The sequence below is a fragment of the Notamacropus eugenii genome, chromosome 1 (assembly GCF_028372415.1).
Source record: "Notamacropus eugenii isolate mMacEug1 chromosome 1, mMacEug1.pri_v2, whole genome shotgun sequence".
NCBI lineage: Eukaryota > Metazoa > Chordata > Mammalia > Diprotodontia > Macropodidae > Notamacropus > Notamacropus eugenii.
Window position 1 is genome coordinate 518,412,011 of NC_092872.1, and position 27,599 is coordinate 518,439,609.

General features: G+C 43.0%; 1 protein-coding gene across 2 annotated transcripts in view; it reads left to right on the forward strand.

The window, feature by feature from the left end:
* Positions 1-27,599, forward strand: part of PREX1 (phosphatidylinositol-3,4,5-trisphosphate dependent Rac exchange factor 1) — a 227,343-nt gene that overhangs the window by 186,002 nt on the left and 13,742 nt on the right. For both annotated transcript variants that reach the window (XM_072633625.1, XM_072633626.1), the window contains exons 21-30: positions 5,974-6,115; positions 9,578-9,765; positions 11,824-11,985; positions 13,250-13,460; positions 14,224-14,500; positions 16,651-16,857; positions 18,449-18,537; positions 19,074-19,156; positions 20,375-20,465; positions 22,532-22,660. In XM_072633625.1, the coding sequence (XP_072489726.1) occupies positions 5,974-6,115; positions 9,578-9,765; positions 11,824-11,985; positions 13,250-13,460; positions 14,224-14,500; positions 16,651-16,857; positions 18,449-18,537; positions 19,074-19,156; positions 20,375-20,465; positions 22,532-22,660 (1,579 nt within the window). The remainder of the gene's footprint in view (positions 1-5,973; positions 6,116-9,577; positions 9,766-11,823; positions 11,986-13,249; positions 13,461-14,223; positions 14,501-16,650; positions 16,858-18,448; positions 18,538-19,073; positions 19,157-20,374; positions 20,466-22,531; positions 22,661-27,599) is intronic.

Consider the following 27,599-nt stretch of genomic DNA (forward strand, 5'->3'; position numbering starts at 1 on the left):
AAATGAACACCGCCCTCCAATGTTGTTTGGCCAGGGCAGAGTAGAGTGGACCCATCTCCTCCTAGTTATTAGAAAACTCTGTCCAACCATTCTGGAGAGCAATTTGGAACTATGCCCAAAGGGCTACAAAAATGTGCATACCCTTTGACCCAGCAATATCACTACTAGGACTATATCCCCAAGAGATCATAAAAATGGGAAAGGGTCCCACATGTACAAAAATATTTATAGCAGCACTCTATGTAGTTGCCAAAAACTGGAAGTCAAGGGGATGTCCATCAATTGGGGAATGGCTGAATAAATTATGGTATATGAATGTAATGGAGTACTATTGTGCCATAAGAAATGATGAACAAGAAGACTTCAGAGAGGCCTGGAAGGACTTATATGACCTGATGCTGAGTGAAAGGAGCAGAACCAGGAGAACTTTATGCACAGCAACAACCACAATGTGTGAGAGTTTTTTCTGGTAGACTTAGATTTTTGTAAAAACACAAGAACTTCTTACCAAAAAAAAAAAAAAAAAATCCCAATGGAGGATCTCAAGGCAAAATGCCTTCCACACTCAGAGAGAGAAATATGGAAGTCACTCACATATTGTAGCAGATCATGTTTGTGTATGTGTATGTGTTTGTGTATCATGTTCTGATTTGTTATACGATTTCTTTCATTTATCTTAGTCTGACTACATAGCATGACTATAGTGAAAATATACTCAATAGGAAAGTATATGTAGAATCTATACAGAATTGTATGCAGTCATGGGGAGGGAGGGGGGTAGTGGGGAGTAGGTGGGGAGGGATAAAATCGCAATTGTATGGCAGTGATTGTTAAACATTACAAAATAAAAAAAAAAAAAAAAATTAAAAAAAAAAAAAAGAAAGCTCTGCTTTCCAAAGTGCTGCCACATCATGCCGTTAATCCCTGGGGCTTGCCATCCTATTAAGCTCCAGGCCTTTTTAGGCAAACTGCTGTCTAGCCCCATGTCTTCTATCTTTTGTACCATTAGTGAAACCAATTTCTAGCGTTCAAATGTAAGACTTCAGATGTATCCTTATTAAATTCCATTTAATCAGAGTCTTTACTGTTTTCTAGCTAGTCAAGAGCTTTTAAAATGGTGACTTAATCATCTAGCTTGTTAAAAGTAGCTTTGGTTCTTGTGCATATCTGATAAGCATGCCATTAACTCTTTAGTCCAACTTATTGATAAAGATATTCAACAGTCTAGAGCATTCCATTACCTCTCAGTGTCACATTAAACTATTAGTGAGTTTTCTTTGGGTCAAAACAGTTTTGAATTCATTGAACTATACAATTTTATTGTCTAGCCCGTATCGCTTTGTCTTTTCAACAGGATGAGCCGACTTTATAGAGGCTTTATTAAACGCTTTGCTGAAATCTAGATATATTTAATCTATTTGGCATCATTCAGTTGTTTCTGTCATGTCTGTGATCTGAATTTGGGGTTTTCCTGGTAAAGATACTGGAGTGATTTGCCATTTTCTTCCCCAGCTTATTTTATAGATGAAGAAACTGAGGCAAACAGGGTGAAGTGACTTGTCCAGGATCACACAGCTAGGAAGTATCTGTGGCCAGATTTGAATTCAGGAAGATAAGTCTTCCTGAGGCTGGGCTTGGGCACTCTATCCACTATTACCCCTATTTAATCTATAGAATTGTAGATTTTGTAGATAATTACAGGATTATAGCTGTACCTGACTGCCCCTAGTTAGTCTGTAGAGTTCTCATAATAATCAGATAAATAAACTTGTCAAAAACAGAAATAAAGTTGATATGGCATGTGTGGTTCTTAATGAAGCCATAGTGGCTCTTTTTGATCAGTGATTTCTTTCTAAAATGTTTATTAATTTTCTGTCTAATAATTTTGCTAAGAACTGAAAGTCAAGCTCCCTAGTCTGGGGTTCTTAGATTCCTTTTTTTTTTTCCAATGGTGGAGTAGCATTTGCCCTTCTCTTGTCCTGTGGTGCTTTTGTCTTCCATGATCTTTCAAAAATTCCTGACAGTGAGTGCAGAGTAATTGCACCTGCCAGTTTTTTCACTACCTAGGATATTGTTCATCTTGGCCTGGTGACTTATTATGCGAACACTTATTATCTCCCTACTTATCTTGGGTTTCAACTATCATCCATTTTTGTCCTATCCTTTCCAGTCCAAATGTCATTTTCTTGGCAGGAGAGTCTTGTTGGGATGGAGACACATACAGACTGCCAGGGAAGGGTTAGGGTTAGAAGGAGATGGTTGCCTATGTGGTACAATCTTGTCATGAAAAGGAGAGGGAGAAGGAGGATTTCCCTAGGGCTACCACCATAATTGTGGATCCCCCTACATCAGGGATGGGAAACCTGCAGACTCCGAGGCTACATGTGGCCCTTTAGGACCTCAAGTGTAGCCTTTTGACTAAATACAAACTTTAAATCCAAACAAATCCCCTATTTCTTCTGTGAAGTTTGGATTCAGTCAAAGGGGCTGTACTTGAGGTCCTAGAAGGCCACATGTGGCCTTGAGGCCACAGATTCCCACCACCTGCTCTAAATTCTATTCCCCACGCCCAAGGCCAAGGCTCAAGGGCCTGTGAGCCAGGTACAGAGGCTGGAAACTGGAACTGCCTGATTCAGGATGTCAGGGCACCTTCAGACCTTCTGTCCAGATAACAGTGATAAGGGTATTTTTATGGCATTTAGAAATCTGAAAAGCACTTTTCTCAAGCAACTCTATTAGACAAGAATATAAATTGTCTTATCATCATTTTACAGGTGAGGAAACTGATGTCAGGTTCCCACAGCTAATGTTGGGGTAGGATTTGAATGTATAGGTCTCCAAAATCCCAAACTAGCATTGTTTATTAACTCATTCTGTCTTTTAAACCACCAGATTTCTTCTAATGAGAATTTGTGTCATATATTTTATTAGTTAAAAATAAAACATCTTCCCTACCACTCCACCTTTAGTATCTCCTTTAGATTATCATATCTAGTGCCCTTGTTAACTGGAAAGAGTGACACACTAACTCACTATTTTCCTTAGTAAGATCTTGAAGGACTGGTAGTAAAAAGGTAAGGTGGGGGAGGTCCTAGATCATAGGGCCCTTCCCAGGGTCAGTAGTCTTGGATAGGGGACTATTGGCCTCTAGGTGCCATCATCATGGCCCCAGATATCTTGAGGCAAGGTGGAGCCACAAAGGAATTGGCCAGTGCCTGGTTGGGGTTGCAGGCATTTCAGACAGATGTTGTTTCCTCTCAGATTTTTTCACAGGCCAGCATCCTTTTTCTTCTTGAACTTAGCTTGGTAGCCCCTATGAAGGATGAGAAAGCTAAGTTTTGCAAGTCCTTTGCTCTTACTCGCTGTAGAACCAGATTTACTCATGCTACTCATCTGCTTGGATTAGGATGGGGAGCTTGCTGTGTAGGGCTGCTTTGGACCTGGAAATCTGGGCCCATCTGGATCCCATACAGCCCCCACCTATTCCTCTCTCAGTCAGAATTTGGGGTAGCAGCTCTTCTCAGAGAGCTTAGACTCAGACAAGCCTGAGGTTAATGTCCCTCCAGCTGAGCCTCCTGCACCCTTGAGAGTCCTGAGCCCATGGGAGCAGTATGGTACTCATCACCTGCTGTGAAGCCCTCCCTTCCCAGATTTCCTTCTTCTCTGCATCATCTACCATCCCTTCTTTTTTTTCATTTTCTCCGTCTTCTTTGTGAGCAGAGTGGAGCGAAATTTGTTCACAGTTCTCCTCTTCCCTGCTTTCCTCTACCGCCTTCTCACCCCAATACACTAATTCCTCTGGCCATTTGCCAGTGGAGAGTTGGACAGGTATGCCATTGATCAGAATGGGCCAGGGATTCTTCCCTTTTCTCATCCTTGTTATTCTGTGGTTTCCTTCTTCATTCTTTTCATTTGATCCTCCCCTCACCCAGAGCAGGGGAAATCCCCATTTTCTAGGTCAAGAAACCAAGGTGTGGAGAAGTTAAGTAGTAGTGTTCAGTGTTGGGGGTGGCCCCAGGGAGACATATGTTTCTATATGATTCTTGTCCTCATGCACCGTAAAGTTTATCAATGGATAAATAATATGGCAATAATAATATATAATAATTACAGTAGGGTGTCAGAATGATGATAGAGTGAAAGTGAGTGACTTGCTCATGGCTCCATCGGTAGTTACTGGCTAGATGACAGGATGAGACCTGATTCTCTTGACTTCCATCCCTAGCCCTCTGTTTTTACTGAGCTGCCTTACCTGTAAGAAAAAAGTATGAGTCAGTCTTTCTCAAAGGTGGGGAAGTCTAGACAGTGGAAAAAGCCTTGGGTTGGGCATTTGGAGACTTGTGTTTCTGAAAACAGATGATAGATTTGGTAATGACAGCTAGCTTTTCTGTAGCGTTTTATGGTTTGCAAAGCACTTTATAGATGGTATTTTATACTTGCAACAGCCTTGTGAGGTAGGTGCTATTATTATTCCCATTTTACAGTTAGGGAAACTGAGGCTCAGAGAGATATAAGGGATTTTTCCGGGGTCCCAAAGTTAAGTAAGTGTCTTCAAGGGAAGGCACTCTAACCTTGACCAAGGATTCAACATCTAGAGCTGGGAGGGGCCTTCAACATCTTCTCTTTACAAGTAATGGTTAACATTTGTGTAGTTTGAAACAGGCAGCTAGGTGGTGCAGTGGATAGAGTTTCCATATCTGGAAAATGAGCTGGAGGCAAATAGAGGTTAAGTGACTTGCCCAGGGCCACACAGCTAATAAATATTTGAGGTTAGATTGGAACTCATTTCCTCTTGACTCCACCCACTGCATCACCTAACTGCTTCAGAGGCTATAGAGTCCAGCCTTTTTATTAGGCCCAAGGGAGGTTAAGTGACTTTGGTAAGGTTACACAGGTAATAAACACAAGTGGGGGAATTTGAATATAAGTCCTCTGGTAAGGTGTAAGTGCTGCTACGCGGTGGCGCAGTGGATAGATATCTAGGCTTGAAGTCAGGAATACTTGAGTTTACATCGGACCTCAGAAACTTACTGAATAACCCTGGGCAAGTCATTTAATCTCTATTTGTCTCAGGTTTCTCATCTGTAAAATGGGGATAATAATAGCAGATCAAATGAGATATTAATTGTAAAGCCCAGCGCCTGTCACATTATAAACGCTGTGTGAATATCGGGAAGACCTGGAGTCTGGAAGACCTGAGTTCAAATCTGGCCTCAGACACTTCTAGCTGTGTGACCCTGGGCAAGTCACTTAACCCTGTTTTCCAGTTTCTTCATGTGTAAAATGAGATGGAGAAGGAAATGGCAAACCGCTCTAGTATCTCTACCCAAAAAACCCCAAATGGGCTCCCAAATGGCCGAGCATGACTGAAAACAACTAGACAGCAGCAACATGGAATGTCAGCTATTATTATTCCCACTCTATCTCCATTGCTTTCTAGTCTTTTTTGGGGAAGCCACTCAGCTCTTCTGTTCTGTTTCTTTTTCTTTTGTTAATGAGAGATAGATAGTAATCCCTGTCCACTTCAGAACTGAACTAATAGATATTGGAATGCTTTGAATTATAGTAGACGTATTGATTGCTTTAAAGTGTACTAAGCACTTTGCATATATTATCTCATTTAACTTTTATTATAATTCTCTGACATAGGTACCATAGGTACTTTACAGATGAGGAAACTGAGGCTGAGGGAGGTTCATCAACTTGTCTGTAATCAAGCAACTAGTCAGTGTGTGAGGCGGGATTCTGATGAGTGGCCTCATCTGACTCCAAGTCCAGTGGTCATAGTGCTGCCTTTGGGAGCGGGGAGTGGATTAAGAATAATATTTCTGATGTTGCCAAGGGACAGAGTGAAAACCTTTGGGGATCGTTGCTGGAGGCGGTGAAGGTGGCACCTTTGTGGAGGTCAGCCTCTCCTTTTGGCTTGCCTAGCCTTGTGTACCTGTCTCTTCATGCTGCTTTTTCTCCCCCAAGGGTGTGTACCAGTGGATCTATCGCACTCATGAGGATGTTGAAGAGGCTCGAGCCAAGCAGTGGGGTCCTGACAGCTACCTCAATGGCAGCCTTGATGAAGCCAGGGGACATGGAGTGCTGGACGGAGGCCAAGATGATGAAGGTAGTAGTGCAGGGGCTGGCTGGGTGGGTGGGAGATAGGGCCTCAATTCAAGTCCCTAACTAGGAATGGAAAGATTGCAAAGTGACCTTGTGATAGTTCCTTTGAGGTGAATGACTTCTCAGAGGCCCCTGCCCAATATGAATGCCTGGTGGTTTTTGTTTGTTTGTGCTGGATGGAGTTAGAGGTAAGAATCACCTAGCTCCTGGCAACCCTGTGCCAAACTAGGGAAAGATTGTAAAGGAAGAGGATCCTAAGATTTAGAACTCAAAAAAAGAACTGAGAGAACATCCAGTTCCATCCTTCTCATTGTACAGATGAGGAAACTGAGGCCCAGAGGTTAAGCCTACAGTCAGGGAGCACTTGCACTTTGAAGTCCGGTATCTTCATGCCCGTTGCTTCCCTTTCTTGCTGCTGCTGTTTTAAGGATGGGCACCAGAGTCAGATTGGGCAGCCAAGTGGCACAGTGGATAGAATTTGGCCTGGAATTAGGAAGACTCATGTTCCTGAGTTCAAATCTGGCTTTGGACTTTGACTAGCTGTGTGACCCTGGGCTTGTTGTTTAACCCTGTTTGTCTCAGTTTCCTCATCTGTAAAATGAGCTGGAGAAGGAAATGACAAACCATTCCAGTATCTCTGCCAAGCAAACTCCAAATGGGATTACAAAGAGTTGGACATGACTGAGATGGCTATGTACAAGTCAGATTGTCCTATTTTCAGCTGCTTCGTGGAGGAAGTTATCAAAATGAACAGAATGGTTACTGTTTAGAGGTGGGCTCAGTTTGAATTATTGCTTAGAGTAGATCCTAAGCTTCAAAGGAGGAACCTGGTTGGGATTATAATTGAGTGTTGTGGATGATTTGGAACCATTTTTTGAGAAGTGGATCTACATTCAATCAAAAGCAATAATTATATTAATTCACATTTCTGTATCAATTTTAGTGTTCATAAAATGAAACCAGTGAGGTAGGGAGGTGTCAGTATTACTATGTGTCTTTTATAGAGGAGGAAAATCCTTTATAGAACGCTGGGCAGCTGAGACTTGCCCAAGGTCACACTAACTCTCATAAGAGTTGAGATCATATATCCCCTAACTCCAGGTCTGCCACTGTCTCCAAAACTCCAAAATACATTTCTCCCAGTTGTGAGAGTTCTTCCTTTTGTTTATAACTCTTTCCCCTGCTTTTTTCGAATTGAGGCCTTCCTTAGCGGAGAAGGAAGCTCTGATGTCATCTCTGGCAGGAGGCATCTAAACCCTCAGCTGCATGTCACCCGATGAGCCTTAGGGACAGGAAGAGGAGAGGCTTGGGGAAAATGCGGGGCGGGAGTAAGGGGGGGTAAAGGCAGGCTATGCCAGGACAGCTGGGCTCCATTTGACACGTGTCAGTGCTGTTGCCTACAAGCAACAGTTTAGCTCTGTGAAGGACCCTTCTCTTCCCTGAGGGCTTGGACTTTGTGCTCAGGGACTGAGTGCTGGTAGGCCATCGGTACATACCACCGAGTTCTCAGGTTTCCACTGCTTCTCTCCTCCTTTCTGTAATATTGGGTGATGTCATGAGGATTGGGACTTCAAAGCTGGGGTGACTGCAGAAATTGTTGTTTTATGGCTTTTTTTTCCAGGATGATTTAGTAGAAAGGGTGCTAGATGTTCATGGGATCAGATGGACATGGGTTTGAGTTCTGCTCTAACCCTACTTAGCTGTGTGATCCTGGGGCCATGGTCTTTCTGAACCCTCAGTTTTCTTATCTTCAACATTAATTTGTTTTGAGAGTTTGTCTAGCATGTCTACCCACCACAATCCTGGATGCTATAAATAAGGAATGAAAAGACCGTCTTTGTGTTGTAGTTTTATAGAAATAGTAAATGCTCCTGGAGTACCCCGGAAGGCTTGTGTTCAACATGTAACTTTGATACTTAGCTGTGTGATCTTGGTCCAGTCTGACTTACCTCACCTACCTGGGCCTCAGTTTTTCCTCCATAAAATGAGAATAGTAGGATATTTGGATAATAATAGAAATAGTAACTTTCACACTCAAGGCTGCTGCAAGGGAAATGTGTTACTCTACTTTCCCCTCACCCTGGGAATGGGACACAGGATAAAGGGAATGAAAAAGAATTGGCACTCTGTGGCACGTGTCCATGAAATCAGTGACCTGAGGTAGAATTATAACTTCAGATTTTTTCGGCTGGAAATCAAATAGGAACCAGATGGTTTTCAGGACCTTATGCTTGATCCTAGCCTTTGGGATATGAATCACAACGGAGGACCTAATGCAGACTTGCAAATAAACATGCCAGATTCAGCAGCCTCCACACTTTCCCCCCCCTCAAATCATTTAACTCCGCTTAGGAGGGAGAGAGGTGGTAAAACCTGAGCTTCTTGTGCAGGAAGGAATTCCTGCCTGGACCTTCCTGTCCATGACCTTACCTGGAGAATGGTTATTAGTGTATCTTGTAGGGGGTACTGGTGACATGAATGCTGATCATTTGGCTTCCCTGTCTTCCGGGAAGGCCCGAGTTTTAACTCTAACTTTGTCATTATTTAGCTCTGGAACCTCGGCCTAGTCACATCACAATTCCTTGGCCTTAGTTTACTCTGTAAAATAGGGGTATAAATAACCTTGTATCCTGCTGTGCTTGCCTTGCAGTATTGTTATGTAAAAGTCTGGTGGTGTAACAAGTGAGGAAGGGCTTTGAAAAGTTAATTCAGTTCTTAAAAGGGTGTGAATGGATACTTCTATCACAGAAGCAGATGACAGCTTCACAGTGGACAGGTTTATAAGTTCCTTTCACCAAAAAATCCATCCTTTTATGCTTACTGGTGAGGCTTCCTTCACTCAGCTAGATTGGTCCTTGGGTAACAGATAGATCATCTATTACTGGCCCCATGATCTAAGCTTGGCATGGTTGTGTTCACTGGCGCAACCTTCAAGGCTAAGATTTTAATCTGGAGGCCTTTGAAAAGTACCAAATTTTTTATCCATGCAAGGAGTTATTTCATTTTCCTTGTTCGTTTGGTTGTAAAATTTACCAGAAATTCCTTGGACTTGGTGACTCCATCCATGAAGTGGGTATGGCTTGGATGCAAAGGATGCTATCTTGGGAAATACTGAATGAAGCGTTTAGGAGTATTTTTAGTCTGAGGCTCCTTTGGTCTTGTGGAGAAAGGTAGTATTTCCTATAGGAGATATATAGATGCTGTGATGGGGAAGGGCAACTTAGGGTGGGTCTAAGATCAGGCCTATTCCCATGAGGCTAGCCCACCAGCTAGAGGAGTGAAGACAGATGAGAGCCAGGCAGGCACACAACCAGGGCCCTTTTAGGGGATCGCTCTGTGAGGTCAACTCCAACCAAATTGGGATCCCAAATTTGAGAGGTCACCATAGTTAAGTAAAATAGAACATAGTCCCCAGGAATGGGACAGAATTGACTGTTTCCTTAATCTTTGTGTCTCTGGCTTCCAGATTTCTCTTTACAGTCTATGGGTCCCCAGCTGACCATCCCTGAGGGCAGCCCTTTGATCAGCCTGACTGTGGAAAATGTCCACTTGGAGCATGGAGTAGTGTATGAATACGTCAGCACGGCTGGGATCAAATGCTTTGTTGTGGAGAAGATTGTGGAACCCAAGGGCTGTTTTGCTCTCGCTGCCAAGGTTTGGGATTTCTTGTGACCATTGACATAGGTACCATAGGTAATTAGCAGTCTCTAATCTGGCTGCACTCCTGTTATTCCCTCCAAAATGGTAGGGAAGAAAGAGCTCACAAGGTGTTATCAAGGTTGCTGTTGCTACACCCTATAGCACAAATCATTTTTGTTCAGCAGCTGATATCATGGCCTTCTCCCAGACACAAACACAACACAAGGGAACACACACACACACACACATACACAGAACATCCAGACAACATGTTTCTACAGCTTCATTGCCCTGTTGTGAAGAGCCTACCTCTTTCTCTATTCATCTCCTAACATGACTTAATTCTGAAGCCATTTTTCAGCCCCAGTCTGGGAACAATAATCCAGAGGCCTGGGCTGTTCTTGCTTTCTTTTATCAAATAGAGGCAGTCTCTGGGGGAGAAGCTGAGGCATTTTAGCAGCAACTGCTCACCAGGGATTAGAACACTGGTTAGAAAAACCCTGTATCTCATATACATAAGCATCACTGAAAAATTGCTTAACCCCTGTGGCTCAGTTTTCCCCATCTGTCACTCAATGGGTTTGGCCTCTAAGATCCTTTACAGCTCCAAGTCTGTTCCTATCAGACAGATAAATTTGAGCACCCTTCCTCCTTGGTTGTAAGTGAGACTTTGCCTGCTGCCTTCTTCACTTGTGGGCCCCTGGAGACTGGGACTTTTGCTTACTCTGTGGTGACTTTCAAAAGGCCTTTTCTGTGTCTGAAATTGAAATAAAGGATGGAAGGATATTGAGGTTTGAGCTGAACCTGGGGGAATGGGTAGAACTTGGAAAGCTGGAGAAGAAGAGGAAAGGACTTCAGGCACGAGAACAAACATGAGGGAGACACCAAGGAGCCAGCTTGGATAGAATGAAAGATTCAGGTGGAGGGAATAGTGAAGGTTGTGTGGTAGAAAGAGTCCTAGGGGAGGAGTCAGAAGACCCAGGCTTGAATATTTTGAGCCTTGGCTCCATTATTTTCTGCGTGACCTTGGGTAAGTCATTTCTCCATTTGGACTCTGTGACAGGAAGGGGTTGGATAAGACTAGTGATTTGTCAAAGGGTTTGCTGGAAATTTTGGATGTTATGTTGCGGTAGAGAAAAGAAAAGTTTTATGTAGTTTTGTTTAGCATAAATTGTATATTTTAAGCAGCATAGTCTATTGGATAGATAGTTATCCTTGATGCCAGGAAGACCAGGATCAAGTCCCATTGTCTGAGTGATCTCGGACAATCTCTTGCTTCTCTAGGCGTTCTTTGAGCGTATAAACTGTAGAAAAGATGCTGACCTGCATTGGTAATGGGAATTTCCTCACTCAGGAGTCCATGCTACCAATTAAATCACAAGTTACCCCTGTCTCTGTCCTACAAGTTCTTCTTACCCAGCATACGTAGCGTGGTCGCAAAAAGGAAAAAGAAAAGATAACAAAACAAAACAAACTTGCCTATTACATGTATATGTTAACCTCAAAACATTAGACTTTAGATTTGCGAAGAACTCAACAAAAATGGCTGCTTTTACTAACATAGCCATTTGAGTGTACATGTACAAGTCTTCTGACTCCTGGTGTCATGGGGGATAGAGCACCAGACCTGGAGTCACACACACTTCCTAGCTAGCTGTGTGTCTTTAGACAAGTTACTTAACTGTTTGCCTCAGTTTCCTTATCTGTAAAATGGGGATAATAGTAGCACCTACCTTGTAGGATTCTTGTGAGGGTGAAAGGAGATAATAATTGTAAAGCACTTAGCACAATGCCTAGCCCATACTAAGTGCTACACAAATGTTAGCTGTTACTATAGTTCCTTGCTGCCACATACATTGGTCCATGAGAAGAAAAATTGTTTGAGTTATGGTTTTGAGTCCAAAACAGTTTGAACTAGGTCGTTCTAAAATCCTTTCCATCTCAGATGCTCTGTGATTCTTTGAGATGAAAGTTGGAAAGGGAGGTCATGTCCAAGTTGGGTTACGGGGCTGAATGCCAGGGTACAGAACCTCAGTCTTCCAACCAAGTGGTCCCCCTTTCTCTTCTTCCCAGATCTTGGAGGCATTTGCTGCAGATGACAGCCTTTTTGTGCAGAACTGTGGGCGGCTCATCTCCCTGAGCAGTGCCATGGTCACCATGTCGCAGTACGAGTTCCGGAACATCTGTGAAACCAAGCTGGAACGCATCACCAGGAGGATTGCCAACTATCAGGAGGTAGCCACCCTGCTTGGCATGTGCCCAGACTTCCCCATTCTCCTCGTCCCCCAAAGAGCCCAGAGGTGGAGCTAGCAAGGATCTTTGAGATTCACAAGCTGTGCTGATTTTACTCATTGGCTTATTTATTCCGTGTACGTTTATTGGTCACCTACTATGAGTTAGAGGAGTGCTGGAGCGTTCCTTCCCTGATGGATAGAAAACTGTGATATGGAGCATTGTATCTGAAGCACATTAGAGGACTGAATTCAGTTTGCAAACCTTTATTGAGCACGTACTATTCTGTGCACTGGATTAGGAATCAAAGGATTCTTCCACTTAATAGCTGTATGTACCAGGTACAAGAATCCCCTCTACAGCTTTTCTGTATTAAAAGGAAACTAGCATCCTCTTGAACTCTTCTAGGGACAGAAAGGTAGGTCAGTATCTCATAAAGCTTCTCATTGTCCGTGGATGGGGCAACTCTTACTTGTTAGAAAACTCTTCCTTATATTACATCAAGTCAGCCTCTCTGATGTCCCTCCACTAGTTCTGGGGCTGAATTTGCTGTCTCTGCCTAGTGATATTTGAAGACAACATATTTTCACTAAACGTAGTCTTCCCCAGGGCAGACCCCTCTACTTTTCTTCATCGACTTCTCACATAGACAGCAATAGAGGTGCAGTGGATAGAGATGGCCTCAGTCTAAAAACCTGAGTCCACATCCCATTTCTAGTACATCTAGATGGCGCTGAAGAAGTCACTTAAGCCTGCAGTACCCAGCCAATTCTCTAAGACTATTAAGTTGCAGGGAAGGTGCCCATCTATTCTAGTAGAGGGAGTTCCTCATTAGGAACAAATCCGATGAAATCCTAGGTCCTAAAAATAGTTTCTTCTCCCCACCCCAATCTGATTTCTTCCTATGACACCATTTCTGGTCCCTTCATCATTCTAGTCACTCTCCTTTCCTCTGGTTCTTATCTGTTAATCTCTTTCATGTAATGTGGTGTTGAGATCTACACAGTCTGTGGTCTGGTTAGGGGAGGGAGAGGGAACTCCTGAAGACTGGGAAGTAAGCAGGGCATTGTTGTTAGCACGGGCCGGTTAGGCAGAACCTCCTTTCAATTAATGGTCATCAAGGGAAGGGGATGATACCTCATTTTCATCCTTGAAAATTTGCAAGTAGATTTGTTTCTGGAAATTTGGGAGCAGTGGTAGCAGAAAAGGTCTGGGACGGTTACCAAGTACCAGGTGTGCCAGATTAAAATCCTTTATCCTTCCTCAGTTTGCAGAGCAGCTAAAGACCAGGGTGAGCCCTGCCTTCAAGCAAGCATCCCTAGAACCTCATGCCCTCTGCAGCCTGGACTTTTGCCCCACCAACTGCCACGTGAACCTCATGGAAGTGTCTTACCCCAAGAACACTACCTCAGTGGGGAGGTCTTTCAGTATCCGATTTGGGCGAAAACCTTCTCTGATTGGCCTTGATCCTGAACAAGGTGCAGATAAGTCCTCAAGTAATCTCCTTTTGTACCTATTGTATACTTATGTAATTTGAGCCTCTGTTGGGTAAGAAACAGAGGATAGGTGTGCGCAGGGGCCACATTTTTGCCAGTGGGGACAATTTTATTCTGAGTCACAATCGTTGTTATGATCTGGTTTAAAAAAAAAGAGCTCCAGAATGGAAATCAGATTTGGGTTCTTGCTCTGGCTTTGGAAAGTCACTATGTGTATCTGAGGGGGTTTGGCTAGATGGTCTCTGTAGGTCCCTTTCAGCTCTGTCAGTCTGAGCCCCAGGGTTCTGTGTTCTTAGTTCTGAAGTCCCTTCTAGTACTAGCATTTCATATTCTAAGGTCCCTTATAGCAATGCTGAAGGGGTTGTGAGTGGAAAAAGTTTAAGAAACTGTCTTATAGCACTGGCATTCTATGTTCTGAGATTTCTTTCTTGTTCTGCTATTCTGTATTTTGTATTATAAGGGTCTCTCCAGGTATAATATTCTCTTAGTGAAAATATATATATATATATTCTCAGTCATGAAAACCGCTCACATTCTATTTGGGAAGAAAAGATTCACATCTAGGAAATATAAAAGTGATATAAAATAGTAGAGAATTCTCACTCATTCTCTCTGCATTTATGCATGTATATGCTTATATATGTGTGTGTGTATATATATGCATATATATTCCTATGTATTATTAGATGTTGTCCGTAATGGGTTGTTGGGTATTCTTGAACACCTATTTCCCTTCGTCTTCTAGGTCACATAAACCCGATGTCCTATACCCAGCACTGTATCACCACCATGGCTGCCCCATCCTGGAAGTGCTTCTCCCAGGAGGACGGAGAGTCTCATGACAGAAGCCTGCTGGATAGTACCCTCAGCCAGCAGAATGGGGGGCCAGGTCAAGAGGACCGAGGTTTGAGCTTTCTACTGAAGCAAGAAGACCGAGAAATTCAGGATGCCTACCTGCAGCTCTTCAACAAGCTGGATGTGGCTGTGAAGGAAATGAAGCAATATGTCATGCAGATTAACAAGTGAGACTGGGAGGGGTGGGTGGCTAGGACTGGGGCATGCCAAAAGAAGGCAGAGAGACTGGGAAGAAGGAAGATGTGCAGGATGTGCCAGAGGTGGCCTCAGCATTTGCTGCTGCTCATTGATTTAGTTCAGCAGGCATCCCCAAGGTCAGAGGCTGTATGCCTCAAGCTCTAGGAATTTAGAGTTAATACTGAGTATTATAAATGCGGGAGAAATATTTTATAGTTGAAAAAGTTTTAGACTTAGAAGTCAGGAGATCTGGGTTTGAATATCAGCTCTGACTCACACCAGATATATCATTCTGGGTGAGTCATTTCCCTTCTTTGAGACTAAGTTTGTCCATCTGTGAAGTGGAGGTAAATAATACTTAATGTCATTTGCCTCAGTAGATTGTTGGGGATGAGAGTGCTTTGCAAGTTCAATAGATGTGCTTTGATGTTCTATAGAACTATGTCTCTGCTGTTACTGTTATTAGTAATAGTAGTCAATAGTCTGCCAGTCAAGCATCAGGAGCCACATGTCCTGAATGGGAGTATTCACTCTGCCATGTTATGGGTCCTGTTTCTTTGGCCAATAACATTCATTACTGAGCAGTACGTATTAAGAATAATAATGATAACCAATGAACAAGTATTTATTAAGGGCTTACTATATTCCAGGCACTGTGTTAAGGGCTGGCAGGCACACAAAGGTGAGGTGATCACTGCCTTCGGGGAAATGTTACTGGGAAGATTCTAAGAGATTTATATCGAACATTTCTCTATCACCTTTCTCACAACTTCCTTGTGAAGTCAGTATAATTGTGGCCTTATGAATTCCCCATTAAATCAACAAAAATTCTAATTCTTGTACTACATGTGGAAGAGAAATGTAGGCCATATGACACTGTTGATAGAAGAATGTACCAGAAGTCAGGAAATCTGGAGTATAACATCATCTTTCCCGTTAACTCATTGTGTGGGACCGTGGGCCAGTTGCTCGCTGTCTTGGAGTACCAGTTTCCTTCTCTGTAAAATGAGGGGATTAGAGATGGACAGTTTCGAGAAGAGTGAGGAAGGAGCACAAGCCAATGGAACAGCTTGATTACTTTCTCTCTCTCTCTCTCTCTCTCTCTCTATATATATATATACACCCACACCCACCCACACACACCCCCCCCCCCCCACACAGAGACACATGTATGTATACACACATTTTCCTTATACTAATAAGAGCTAACATTTGTATAGCAATTTCGTTTATATATTTCTACAAATTGATAAATATGCAAATTTTATTATATAAATTTATATATATTTGTAAAGTATATAGTAATTTCAGGTTTGCAAAATTAAGATGTTATTTCTTCTCATCTTCACAACAACCCTGTGCAGTGTAGTTACTCTTATTATCCCCATTCTACAGATGAGGAAGTTGAGGCTGAGAAAGTTAAAGTGACTTGCTCATGGTTACACAGTCATTAAGTCTTTGAGGCAAGATTCAAACAGGTTTTCTTGACTCCAAATGCAACACTGTTCACAGGGTTTTTATATCATCTTCTCACTTGTTCTTTGTTATGTTTCTGTTTGTGGATGATTGTTAAGTTTTCTTAAGGCTAAATAATCAATGAAACAATGCATCAAGTTTGAATTTGTGTTGTTGCCCAGTTTCTGTGTTATAAATGCTCACACTGAAAATTTAACATTTGACTCTCAAACTTTACCCCTATATGTCAATCTCTTTTGACTTACAAGCCAGGGGATTTTCGGGTAGAAACGCCAAAGGATTCTGAAGTGTTTGAACTGGATGAAACCTTGGGAATGCTCAGTTTTAGAGATGGTAGAGATCTTAACAAATAGAGCATAGAATGTTAGTGATAAAAGATCTCCTAGATGATTTATTCTGTCACTTCCATTTCACAGAGAAAGAAAACAAATCTAGAGATGGGTTAAGAGATCTGTCATGTGTCACCCAGCTGGTTAATAGTGGAATTGGAAATGGCAATGATTTTAGAAGGGAGATTGGGAGAGGGAAAGATAAAGCAGCCATTTACTGTTTGTCAGATCACAGTCTCAGTGTGAGATTGGGGCATTTTTCAGAACCATCATTATTACAGGAACTGAGCATTCTCATCCCACAGCTTCACGTTAATATCTTTTGTTTTTTCTAGATTACTGTCCACCATCACAGAACCAATGAGTGATGGGTCCTGTGAACCTCCCTCCACTGAAGAGGTCTCTGCTTCTTCCCTGGTCAGTGAAGACAGTGAGATTGACAAGGTAGACCATGGTGGTATCAAGAAGGTGTGTTTCAAAGTGTCAGAGGAGGATCAGGAAGACTCAGGACATGATACAATGAGCTATCGGGACTCCTACAGGTAGGATCCGAGGTTGAGAGTGGAGGGGCTTGGTTGACCTGCTGGGAAGTCTTGTCTCTATCAAATGCTCTGGGTCAGGGAACCTGGGGTACAGCCCTGTCTCTCCTACCCTAGTTGGCTGTAGAATCTTAGACCAAACACTCAACCTCTCTGAAATTCAGTCTCTTCATCTGCAAAATGAGCATAATAACCCTTGCCTCTCTCATGGGGCTGTAGTGGGGAATGGGGTGTAAAGCCTCAGATGAGCAAGTAAATGTGAAAAGGCTTTATAAATGGTAAAGCACGATAGGAATATGAAGAGTTAGGAATAGGAAGTAATCAGATTGAGGTATATTAGAAGTAGCATTATTAGGCATTATTATTATTATATTTTTGTATTACCTAAATTTCTTTTGATATTAAACTTGTTTTCCTCCTTTCCAGGGAGAAATCCCTTATAATGAAGAATTTTTTTTAAAAAAGAAAATGAGGATAAAGGAAACAAAAATTCAGTTGAGCTAGTCCATTTTTTCAAATATTTATTTTCAGTTTTCAGCATTCACTTTCCTAAGTTTTAAATTTTCTCCCCTCTCTCCCTGCTTCCTCCCCAAGATGGCATGCCATCTGATATGGACTGTACACATGCATTCCTATTAAACACATTTTCATATTAGTCATGTTGCATAGAAGAATTATAATGAATGGGAGAAACTATGAGAAAGAAAACAAAACGAAAGAGAAAAGAGTCTGCTTCACTCTGCAGTCCAGCTCCATATTTTTTTCTCTACATGTGGATGGCATTTTGTATCATGAATCTTTTGGAAAGTTTTAGGTCCTTGCATTGCTGAGGAGGGTTAAGTCTATCGGAATCAGTCCTTGCACACTGCGGCTATTTCTGTGTATAATGTTCTCCAGCCAGTCAATAAATTATATGCATTATTCCATAACCATGGATACCCTACCCCCACACATATGGCATGGCTGGGTATCTATGAGAAGAAAAGGGGGCAGCAGCATCCTTTCATATCTAGAAGGCATTGTAATTAATCATGTGAATTAATAATATTGATAATATGAAGTAATAATTTTGGAGTGGAAATAATTCTAGCACTGCATCCAAGCTTTGAACCTTGCTAACTGTGTGACTATGGGTGAAACTGCTTCATCTCTCACAACTTCACTTTTATCATGTATAAAAAAGTTAATTCCATGTGCACTGTGAAAGAAATGCCAAAGGTTAAGGTCTGAGTTCCACACATATCTTGGATCTAAGTTGTTCTTGGTGACCTTGTGTGTTCCTGCTCAGTAGAATCCAAGCTTGAGTCTATATTCTGTCCTCCATAGCTGTTTTCCTGTCTCGAGAGTTGATGTTGGTATTGACTGATTTCGAAATGTGAAAGAAGCCACACCCTTCTCCCCCTCCCCTCACCAGTACTTGCGTCATCAAACCCTGTGTGACCTGGAATCCACCTGACACCCTCTCTGTGCATGTAGTCCATCTTCCTCTTTCTGAACGTCTTTAACATTTGTTAGGCTTCTCCAAATAGAAATGTGGAGTTCCTGTTAAGACCTTGGGGAGTTTCTCATCATGTCCTTTCTGTATTTTTTTTAGTGAATGTAATAGTAACCGAGACTCCGTCCTTTCCTACACCAGTGTCCGTAGTAACAGCTCTTACTTGGGCAGTGATGAGATGGGATCTGGTAAGTAGGATAGGGCCATTTTCAAGATGAAAGGGAGAGGATGCTACGCAGACATTTAGGGAAGATCTGGTGTACATCCTTTTTTGTGTAGCATTGTCAGGTGGAAGAGGGTCTTTGGTGGGGAGGATGAGCATCGTTTCAGGCAGAGACAGTAGTATGAGCAGAGGCCCAGAAGGTGGACTAATTTTGAGGGAACAGTTAATAGTATAGATTGATGAGAGAGTATGCAAGGAAATTAATAGGAGATAAAATTGGGAAGGTAGAAGACAGTCAAATGGTGGAGAACCTTGGCAAGACAAGCTAAGGAGCTAAGCTATTCAGTAAATAGTAGGGTGCTGCTAAAGATTTTGTAGGTGGGGAGTAACATGATCAGGTCCATATTTTAAAGAGATGACTGGAGGTGACAATGCTTGGCCTGCCTACTTCGCAGGATTCTTGTTAAAAAAAATGCCAGATGAGATACTGGCTGGGAAAGGACTGTGAGAAGTAGAAGGCACTACACAGATGTGCACTGACTCACTTGTTCTCTCTCCCAGGAGATGAGTTACCTTGTGACATGAGGATCCCATCAGACAAACAGGACAAACTGCACGGATGCTTAGAGCACCTGTTTAATCAGGTACAGGCATTCTCTTCTGATGGCTACCAGTCTTCTGATTTCTCTCTTGGGGAAACAGAGGAGTGTGGACTCACAAGAGGTGAAGACAAATACTTTTTAGCCTGTAAGCCAGGGGTCATGGGCTCCTGTGGCAGTCACATGAAGCCTTTGGACTCCTTTTCAGAAGAATGTTTTTAAATGCACAAAATAAATATGTTGGATTATAAAGGAAATGAATAGATGCCACTGAGATAAATTATCCATACATTTTACAGAACAAGTCATGGACCCTAGGGTTCAGAACTGCTCTAAGGCATCCTTGACCTGGTCCTTGCTTTCCAAGGCTGTGTTCAAGATCCTAGGATTATAGATTTAGAGCCAGAGGTGACCTTAGGGGTCATTGAGTTCAATCCCCCCATTTTGTAAATGAGTAAATTGAGGCCCGGAGAGGATAAATGACTTGCTAGGTAACTCCATAGATAAAAGTGCTGGATTTGGGGGTTATAAAACCCTTAGTTCAAATGCAGCCACTTTGTGACTCTGTGAACCTGGGCAAGTCATTTAACTTGGAGCCCTGGTTTCTTTATCTGTAAACTAGGGATAGTAACAGCCCTTATTTCACAGGGCTGTTGTGAGGTAATATGTGTAAACCATTTTACAAACCTTGAAGTATTAATTCTAGCTATGGTGATGGTGACAGTTATCACCACTCAAGGTTATCTGTTTAGTATCTGAGTCAGGGTTTGAAGCCTGCTCCTCTGACTCCAGATCCATAAGGCAGATACTTACTGGCTTGAGGCTATGAAACATAGCTAGAATTCTCTTTCTCAGCACCCTCAGCCTGATTGCTTATAGTTTGGGGACCTTCTTTCAATAAAGAGTTGTGCTGATATGTCATTGAGTCTGAGAGCTCCTTGGCATCTCAGGGCATCCCAGCAGAGTCCAGATTTTGACAGGTCCTGCCAAACTGAGAAGGATTTGAGAACAAGCCCCAAGACCACCTGTATGTCTCTTATTCATGGACCAGCTTATATAAATTCCGAGAACTTCACTACCAGAATATTGGCTGCTAAGGGAGGCACTTTTCTGGTCACAGAAATTCATGTAGAAGGGCTATGATCTTCATTACTGGAGGGATTATAGTCACTTGGAAAATCTTGGATCTTTTGAAGTATTGAGGGACCCTTGGCTCACCAGGCATGGCTTACACTAACCAAAAGCCTTTTGTTAAATGCTCAGGTGGACTCCATCAATGCACTCCTAAAAGGGTCAGTCATGAGCAAGGCCTTTGAGGAAACGAAGCATTTCCCCATGGAACACAGCTTGCAAGGTAAGCCTGTAGGTGGGGAGAGGTTGAATAATTTGGTATATTGAGACCTCTGCATAGGTTAGGCACAGTCAGGAGCATTGAGATGATGTATCTGTTGTGACCCACATATATGACCAGAAGGAATTCTGTTGTGACCTACATATATAGGCAGGAGGAATTTTTCTAGCAACCAGGCCAGTGGTGTTTGGAACATCCCTGAAAGGGTAGAAGGCCAGATTTAGGAGATTAGTTTGAAGTCTTTGCCCTGCTTCCCTCCTTTGGAAATTCCCCACTTAGGGTTTTTTGTCTAGTGAGAAGACTTATCCTTCCTACTTGAAGAAAGTGTCCTGAACCTACTGCTTGACTTTGGCCAAGATATCCAGTGTAACTGCCCTCTCAGCCCACAAACTCTCACCCGGTTTTCCCCAAAATGGTGCATTTCCCTTGGAGAAGGATGGTGGCCAGAGCTGACCATAACCTAGAATTGCAGCTGCCTGTTCTCCTCTACTTCCCAGCTTGCTTACCCAAAGCAGAGTCAACAAGGCAATGTTCTCTCAGCCTCCTGGAAGGGCCAGGTAGGCATCTAGGGTGAGGCTTCAGGATGAGGATGGGGCCAGACAACTACCCCTGCAGAACTCTGACCCTGGCTCTCTTTTCCTCCTGGTCTGCTCAGAGGCTGCTGGTTGTAGTCAGTACTAAGGAAGAAAAGGAAAGTCTGTAGAAACTTCTCTTGTGCTATACACTGACTTGAATTCTCCTTTCTTGAAAATATCCTTTTGGCCAGGGGGCTCAAGTGATGTTTGTAGGGAAGAAAAAAGCTGTAGGTAAAAGCTTCTAAGAGCCTGAAGAACAGAAATTTCCTCCCTTAGGGTTGATGTGCACACAGGTGTCCAGCCCAACTCTGTTACCCAACACATTCTCTGGCTGTCTAGTAGCTGGTGACAAGGTCCTTTTTCTGCTCATTTTCCTTCTCTTACCCTTTGAAGGGCAAAATTGGTATGCTAGAAAGAACTGAAATCCCTCCTGAATTAAGGGGATTTGAGTTCATTCAGATGCAGCCTCTGATGCTTAACACCTATGGACAAGTCACTTATCCTCCTAGAACCTCAGTTTCCTTATCTGTACAATGAATGTAGTAGGATATGATATCCACTGAGATCTTTTCCAGCTCTTGATCTGTGACAGACAGGTCTGAGGATACAGACCTGTGGGGCTGAGCACGTGTGGGGATGGACAGATGTGTGTAGAGGCAGGGCGCTAACTCTGCTCCCTTTTTCATAAGTCCATGTTCCTAACAAAATATTGATGGCTTTGTGATGTCTCTAGTGTAGGACATTACAAACTAGCCTGTCCTTTGAGAGGTGAGGGGTGTGTGTGTGTGTGTGTGTGTGTGTGTGTGTGTGTGTGTGTGTGTGTGTGTGTGTGTGTGTGTGTGTGTGTGTTTTGCAGGTACGTGCTTTGAGTGATTTAACCTTGGTCTTCTGCTCTCTACTTTCAATGTCAAGGTTTCTATTCTCAGCCACTTCTAAGGAAGAAAAAGCTAATCTAGAGAAATCCCTTCTGTTAGGCATGTCTTACGTGAAGAGTCCTTGTAATAAACAAGGGAGAACCAAGAGGTCAGGATCACTTGGCACCTTCAACCTGTGCCAAAGATTGAGTCCCAGATCCCTGGCTGTTGCCTGCATAGATGTGGTCATTGGGACCCCTCCCAATGAGGGAGGTGCTCGTTGAAAGTGCTGCTTTCAGCTTTTGAACCACCTGGTACATTGAACAAAGAGTCAGGAGACCCAGGTTGTCAGCGTGGCTCTGTCACTAACTCACTGTGTGATAGGATTAAGTGATATCAAAGGTCCCTTCCAGCTTTGCATTCTGTGAGCCTATGGGACTCATGGCATCAGTGTCCCTTGTGATGATGGGGTACTGTAGGGCATGTCTCTTGACCTTCCATGACTGAGGCTTCCCAGTGCCAAGTACATTGTCACAGAATGGGAGCTGTCTTCACTTCCCCTTTTCCCTCATTCTGTATTATTTTTTGTTGTTGCCTGTCTACCCATTTCCTCTCTTTTAACTGGCTCTTTCTACTGCAGACTTTAAACAGAAGGAAGAATGTCCAATCCGTGGCCGGAGCATGATTCAAATAAGCATTCAGGAAGACCCTTGGAACCTTCCCAACTCCATTAAGTCCTTGGTGGACAACATCCAGAAATATGTGGAAGGTTTGTGCCCAGGATGGGTTGGGGGCCATGGGACAGGCATTCAGGATACCAGTACTATTCAGCAGGGGCTAGTCCAAAGCTAAACCAATGCCTTGGTCATCCTGATCATCCTAGAGGATGAAACTCAGGATGGGCCAATCTGGCACGTGCTCCTTTCTTGGACAGAAATGGTCAAGTGGATTCTCAAGAAGGTAGGTGTTTGGCAAGAGGGATAAATTTTTCCTGTCCCTTCACACCTACCTTCTAGGACATCATAACAGATGTGGTCTCTTGTATGTCTGTAGTCTCTTGGATGTCCAAAGATCTCAAGAGTATTTCAGTGTAACGAAAAGGGCATTAGACTGGAACTCAAGGTAATGACCTAGGTTCTTATTCTGGCTGTACGCCTTCTATCTCTGTGATCCTTGTGGTTGAATAAGGGAGTTGGATCATCCCAAAATCTTGTCTAGTTTTGGTAGTCTATTGTCCCATGTCCTTTCAGTTTTAACAACATTCTGTCTTCTTTGTTGAAAGCCCCTTTTAGTTTTGACATTCCATTTTGTAGGGTTCCCTTCTAGCTCTGTCATCCTGTATTCTAAGGTCTCTTTCACCTCTAAAAATCTAATCTTACACTATCTTTATGAGCTTAGACAGGGAGGGGTGGACCTTATTTTCAAGACTTTGAATTTGGCCGCATGTCTCCAGACCATCTTAGGAGCTTAGGTCTCTTTCAAGATAAGAATCTCTCAAAAGACCAAGTCTAAGCATAGTATTCCTTTGTACCCCTATGCCAGTCTTTTTGCCTTTACCATGTCTTAAACCCAAATCACTCTGGCTCTCATTGATCGGCCAACAATGGGTCCTAGCCTAAGCCTCACTTGGTCATTGTTTGGGTCCTGATGGCTATTGTGTAAATAGCAGTTGTTTTTGTTTTGACCAGGAACCCTGAGAGTTTTCCCCTCCCAGACTGATTTTTTTTTTTTGGACCCTGGTAAAAGAGGCCATTTTTTACCTCATTTCTTACCTAGTCTTAATCACTGAATGGGCATTGCTTTAGACAAACTGAGACCTGGTCTCCCACTGTGTAGGGGCCATCTCCAGTCATCCTGATCTATATCTTGCCACTGGACCCAGAGGGTTCCAGAGGAGAGAGTGAGGCTGATGACTGCGTGCAGCCCTGCTTCACTTAAATCCAATTCACTTGCATGTCATGGCATCACCTCCTGATGTCATGGCCCTCTTCAAGAACAAAGGATAGACAACAACAACAGTGTCTTTCTGCAGTCTAGGTGTTCTTTGGCCTTTTCTTTCAGGTCAAGAGTCTCTCAGAACACCCAAGGCTAAGCACAGTGTCTCTTTGTGCCGGGTGCCCTTCCTTTTGGACCCCAGGGCTTCTGGTTCCAGGAAAAAGTTTAAGGCAGTTGAAATTTGAGGAGGATCCTTGTTTGGATCTATGCCAGGCCTCCGTTTCAGAGAGCACAGGGATTTCAGGTTGTAGAGAAAATAGGTGTGTGTGCACATGCATGTGTGTGTTGGAGGCAGGTAGGTGGTGCAGTGGATAGAGTAGGGGGCCTGGACATCATTATGTATCAGTAGAAAATCTGGGAAATGCTATTAGACATAGAGTTTGCTTAGATTTCCCCAGAGAATCTAATAGTCCCCCATGCTGTTCTTGTGGATGAGATGGAGAGATGGGAGCTAGGGGAGAGACGGATTTGGGTTTGGTTGAATGACCAAAGAGTAGTCAGTGATGGGTCACGGTCTCCTTGGATATGGCCATCTGCAGTGGAGTAACCTAGAAACTTGTCTTTGGCCCTGTATTCTTTAAAGGTTCTGTTAATGATTTCGTTAAGGACAGAGAAGGCTTATCTTTCAGATTTCCAATGTCAGAGCTGACACACTGGATGACAGACTCGGGATCCAGAAGGAGTCAACATGACGGAATAATGGTCCAAATCAAAACAGATAAATGTCAACAGAGGCAGAGGGGCAGTCCTACATGGGAACTAAAGTATACTACAGTACAATACCGTCTAACATAGCATGCTATAATATAATAGTAGTATAATGCAATGACATATAATATACAATATGCTATAATACTTACATACAGTGTAATCTGATGTAATGTAAGACGAGTGGTGTGGTTAAACTGCACTCCCATCTGTAAAGGACAGGGATAGTGGACTGTAAGTTCAGCATGAATTAACATTTCTAAGATCCATACAATTCAACAAGTGTTTGCTAAGTACCTTCGATTGTTCACAATTTGTTGGGCATACAAGGAAAGAATTTAATTATGTACACTAGGAGCTTGTATTCTATTTACATTCCATTCTGGGATAAGTAGGGAGGGACGGAAGGGGAGAGAAGGAGAGGAGCTATAGAGGGGGAAAGGAGAAAAGAGATTAGGAGAGAGGAGGGAGGGGAATAGAGAGCGGGAGAGGAGAGAGGAACAGAGAAATGGAGAGAGAATATTTACAACCAAAGTGCTGATGAAAGGTATCTTGTAGATTCACACATGAGCCTAACCTTATAGGAAGTTAGCCTTCTGAAAGTGCAGGTAAGTTGAGAGTAAATGCTCAGCCTCAGGCATAGCCTGAGAAATGGAATGCTGAGTTCAGAGGACTGGGAATAACCTTGGTTTGACGGGAACATAAAGTCTGTGAAGAGATGAAATGTGAAATGAAGCTGGAAATGTAGACTAGAGCCAAATTAGGAATTGTTTTAAAACATCTGTTTGTTTTTTGTCCTAGAAATAATAGGGATCTGTGGAAGATTCTTGAGGAAGAGAGTGATATGTTTTGGTATGAATTTTTAGGAAGATGATTTGGATATTTGGGTGGAAGATGGTTTGGAGAAGGGAGAGTTTGCTGCCGAAGTAGTTAAGTCTTAGGGTATGTTTACAACATAGGAAGCAATAGTCCTGATGCATGCCCTCTGTCCTGGTCAGAAGCCATCTGGAACATTGTGTTCATTTCTGTGTGCCACATTTTAGGAATGCTATGGACAATCTGGAGCGTATCCAGAGGAATAGGATTAGGATAATGAGAGATCTAAAGACTGTCTCATAAAAGGATCAGTTAAAAGAACTGGGAATGGTGAGCCTGGAAAAGAAAAGACTTGTGATAACTGCCTTAAAGTATCTGAAGCATTATGATGGGGAAGCAAGGTCATACTTGTGCTCACCCATAGCTAGCAAAGGGGCAGTTGTCTAGAATTTCAGGGGTGAAGGCTTGGTCCTGATGTAAAGGAAAACTTCCTAATAATTAGAACTGTTGTTCAAAAGTGGGACAGGGCTGTTTGAGGAGGTAATAGATCTCCTCTCACTAGACATCTTTAAACAACTTCATTGATTAGGGATGTTGCAGAGGAAATTTCTCTTTAGGTACGGGTTGGCTTGAAAGAGCTTGGAGACCTCTTCCAGATATCAGTTTCTTTGCCTTGGTGCATCTCTATGAACTTGGGTATATTTGTGCATCTTGTGTTGTTGTGCCTTTGTATCTGTGTGTGTCTAAGTGTGTGTGTGTGTGTGTGTGTCTAAGATTCCTGTCTACTAGAGAGGAAGCTAAATCAAGTCAATTGAGCACACATTTTTTTAAGCATCTGCCATGTGCAGACATGTGTCCTGTACTGGGTGATAGGGATACAAGGATGAAAAATGGAATAGAATTTTTCCTTATAGAGTTTATAATCTACTGGGAGCAGTTAGCAGGTACATAAAGAAGTGGGCTGTGATGGGGACAAAGGAGAGTTCCAGGTAAAGTGCTTGAAGTACATGCAAGGAGGGAAGAATACTCCTCTCTGGTGTGGTCAAGGGAATCCTACAAAAAGAGGTGACACCTGCCTGAATGGAGCCATGAAGAAAAGAATGATGTTCTGAGGCAGTAGTGAGGAGGGCATGCATTCCAGGCAGTCCGGATGACTTATGCTAATGCACAGTTATAAATGATTTCTTACCAAGGCAGGGATTCTGTCTTATTCGTCTTTGTTTTCCCCACAACACCCAGCATGGGACCTTGCACATAGTAGGTGCTCAGTAAATGTTTGATGAATGAATTAATTGTGGTATCTGTGTTTATATATAGGGATAGGGACGGGATCTATGATTTCATTGGTATAGGGAATTCCTAGGTGGGAGATCTCCCATTACCACTGCCGATTGGCTTCTTCTCTGCAACTTTAGAGACTTAGAGAATTTCCTTGAGTACCGAGAAGTTAGGTGAATTGTCTAAGGTCTCATAGCCAGCATGTGTCAAAGGTTGGGTTTGAACCCAGACCTTGTTGCCTTCAAGGCTGGTTCTGCATCTGCTACACTACACTGCTTCTCATCTGTGTCTGTGAAAATCATAAAATGTTTGAGCTGGAAGGGGTGTAGGCATGTGAGGGAGGAGAAGGTAAGGGCAGGGAACTGCTCAGAGGTATGATTTTGCTCCTGTCTTATTCAGGTAACATCCCTGGGGAGACTTCTGTTGTAGACTCTTCTTCGTCACCTCCCACAACCCCAAGCCCAAGTATGGGTGGGGGCCTTGTGGGAAAAGCTTTCTTACAGTTCCTCCAGGGAAAGGGAAGCCTTGGGTGTCAAAAAGTGGCTGAACTGGCATCAGGATGCTTATGCCCGAGGTAGTTCCCCCTTTTCCTCACACCTCAGCCCAGAAACAAGGAGTCCTACTTTGGAGTCTTGTTATGACCCAGTTGGAACAAGGAAGCAGTTTTCTCCATCCAGAGAAACATCCTTTAGTGTTCCTTGGGGTGGGTGCCTGCTTAGCAATTTTCCTAGCACGCTTCCCTTTCCCTCTCTCTCTGTATATCCCACTATGTCCTTATTGCCTGTCAAGTAAAGTTCAAAGTCCTCTGCCTGGCATTCAAGGCCCTCCTCATGGAGCCACCTTGCCTTTGCAGCTTCATCTCATAACAATCCCCTCCACGTACTCTCTGCTTCTGCCAAAAAAGGATGATT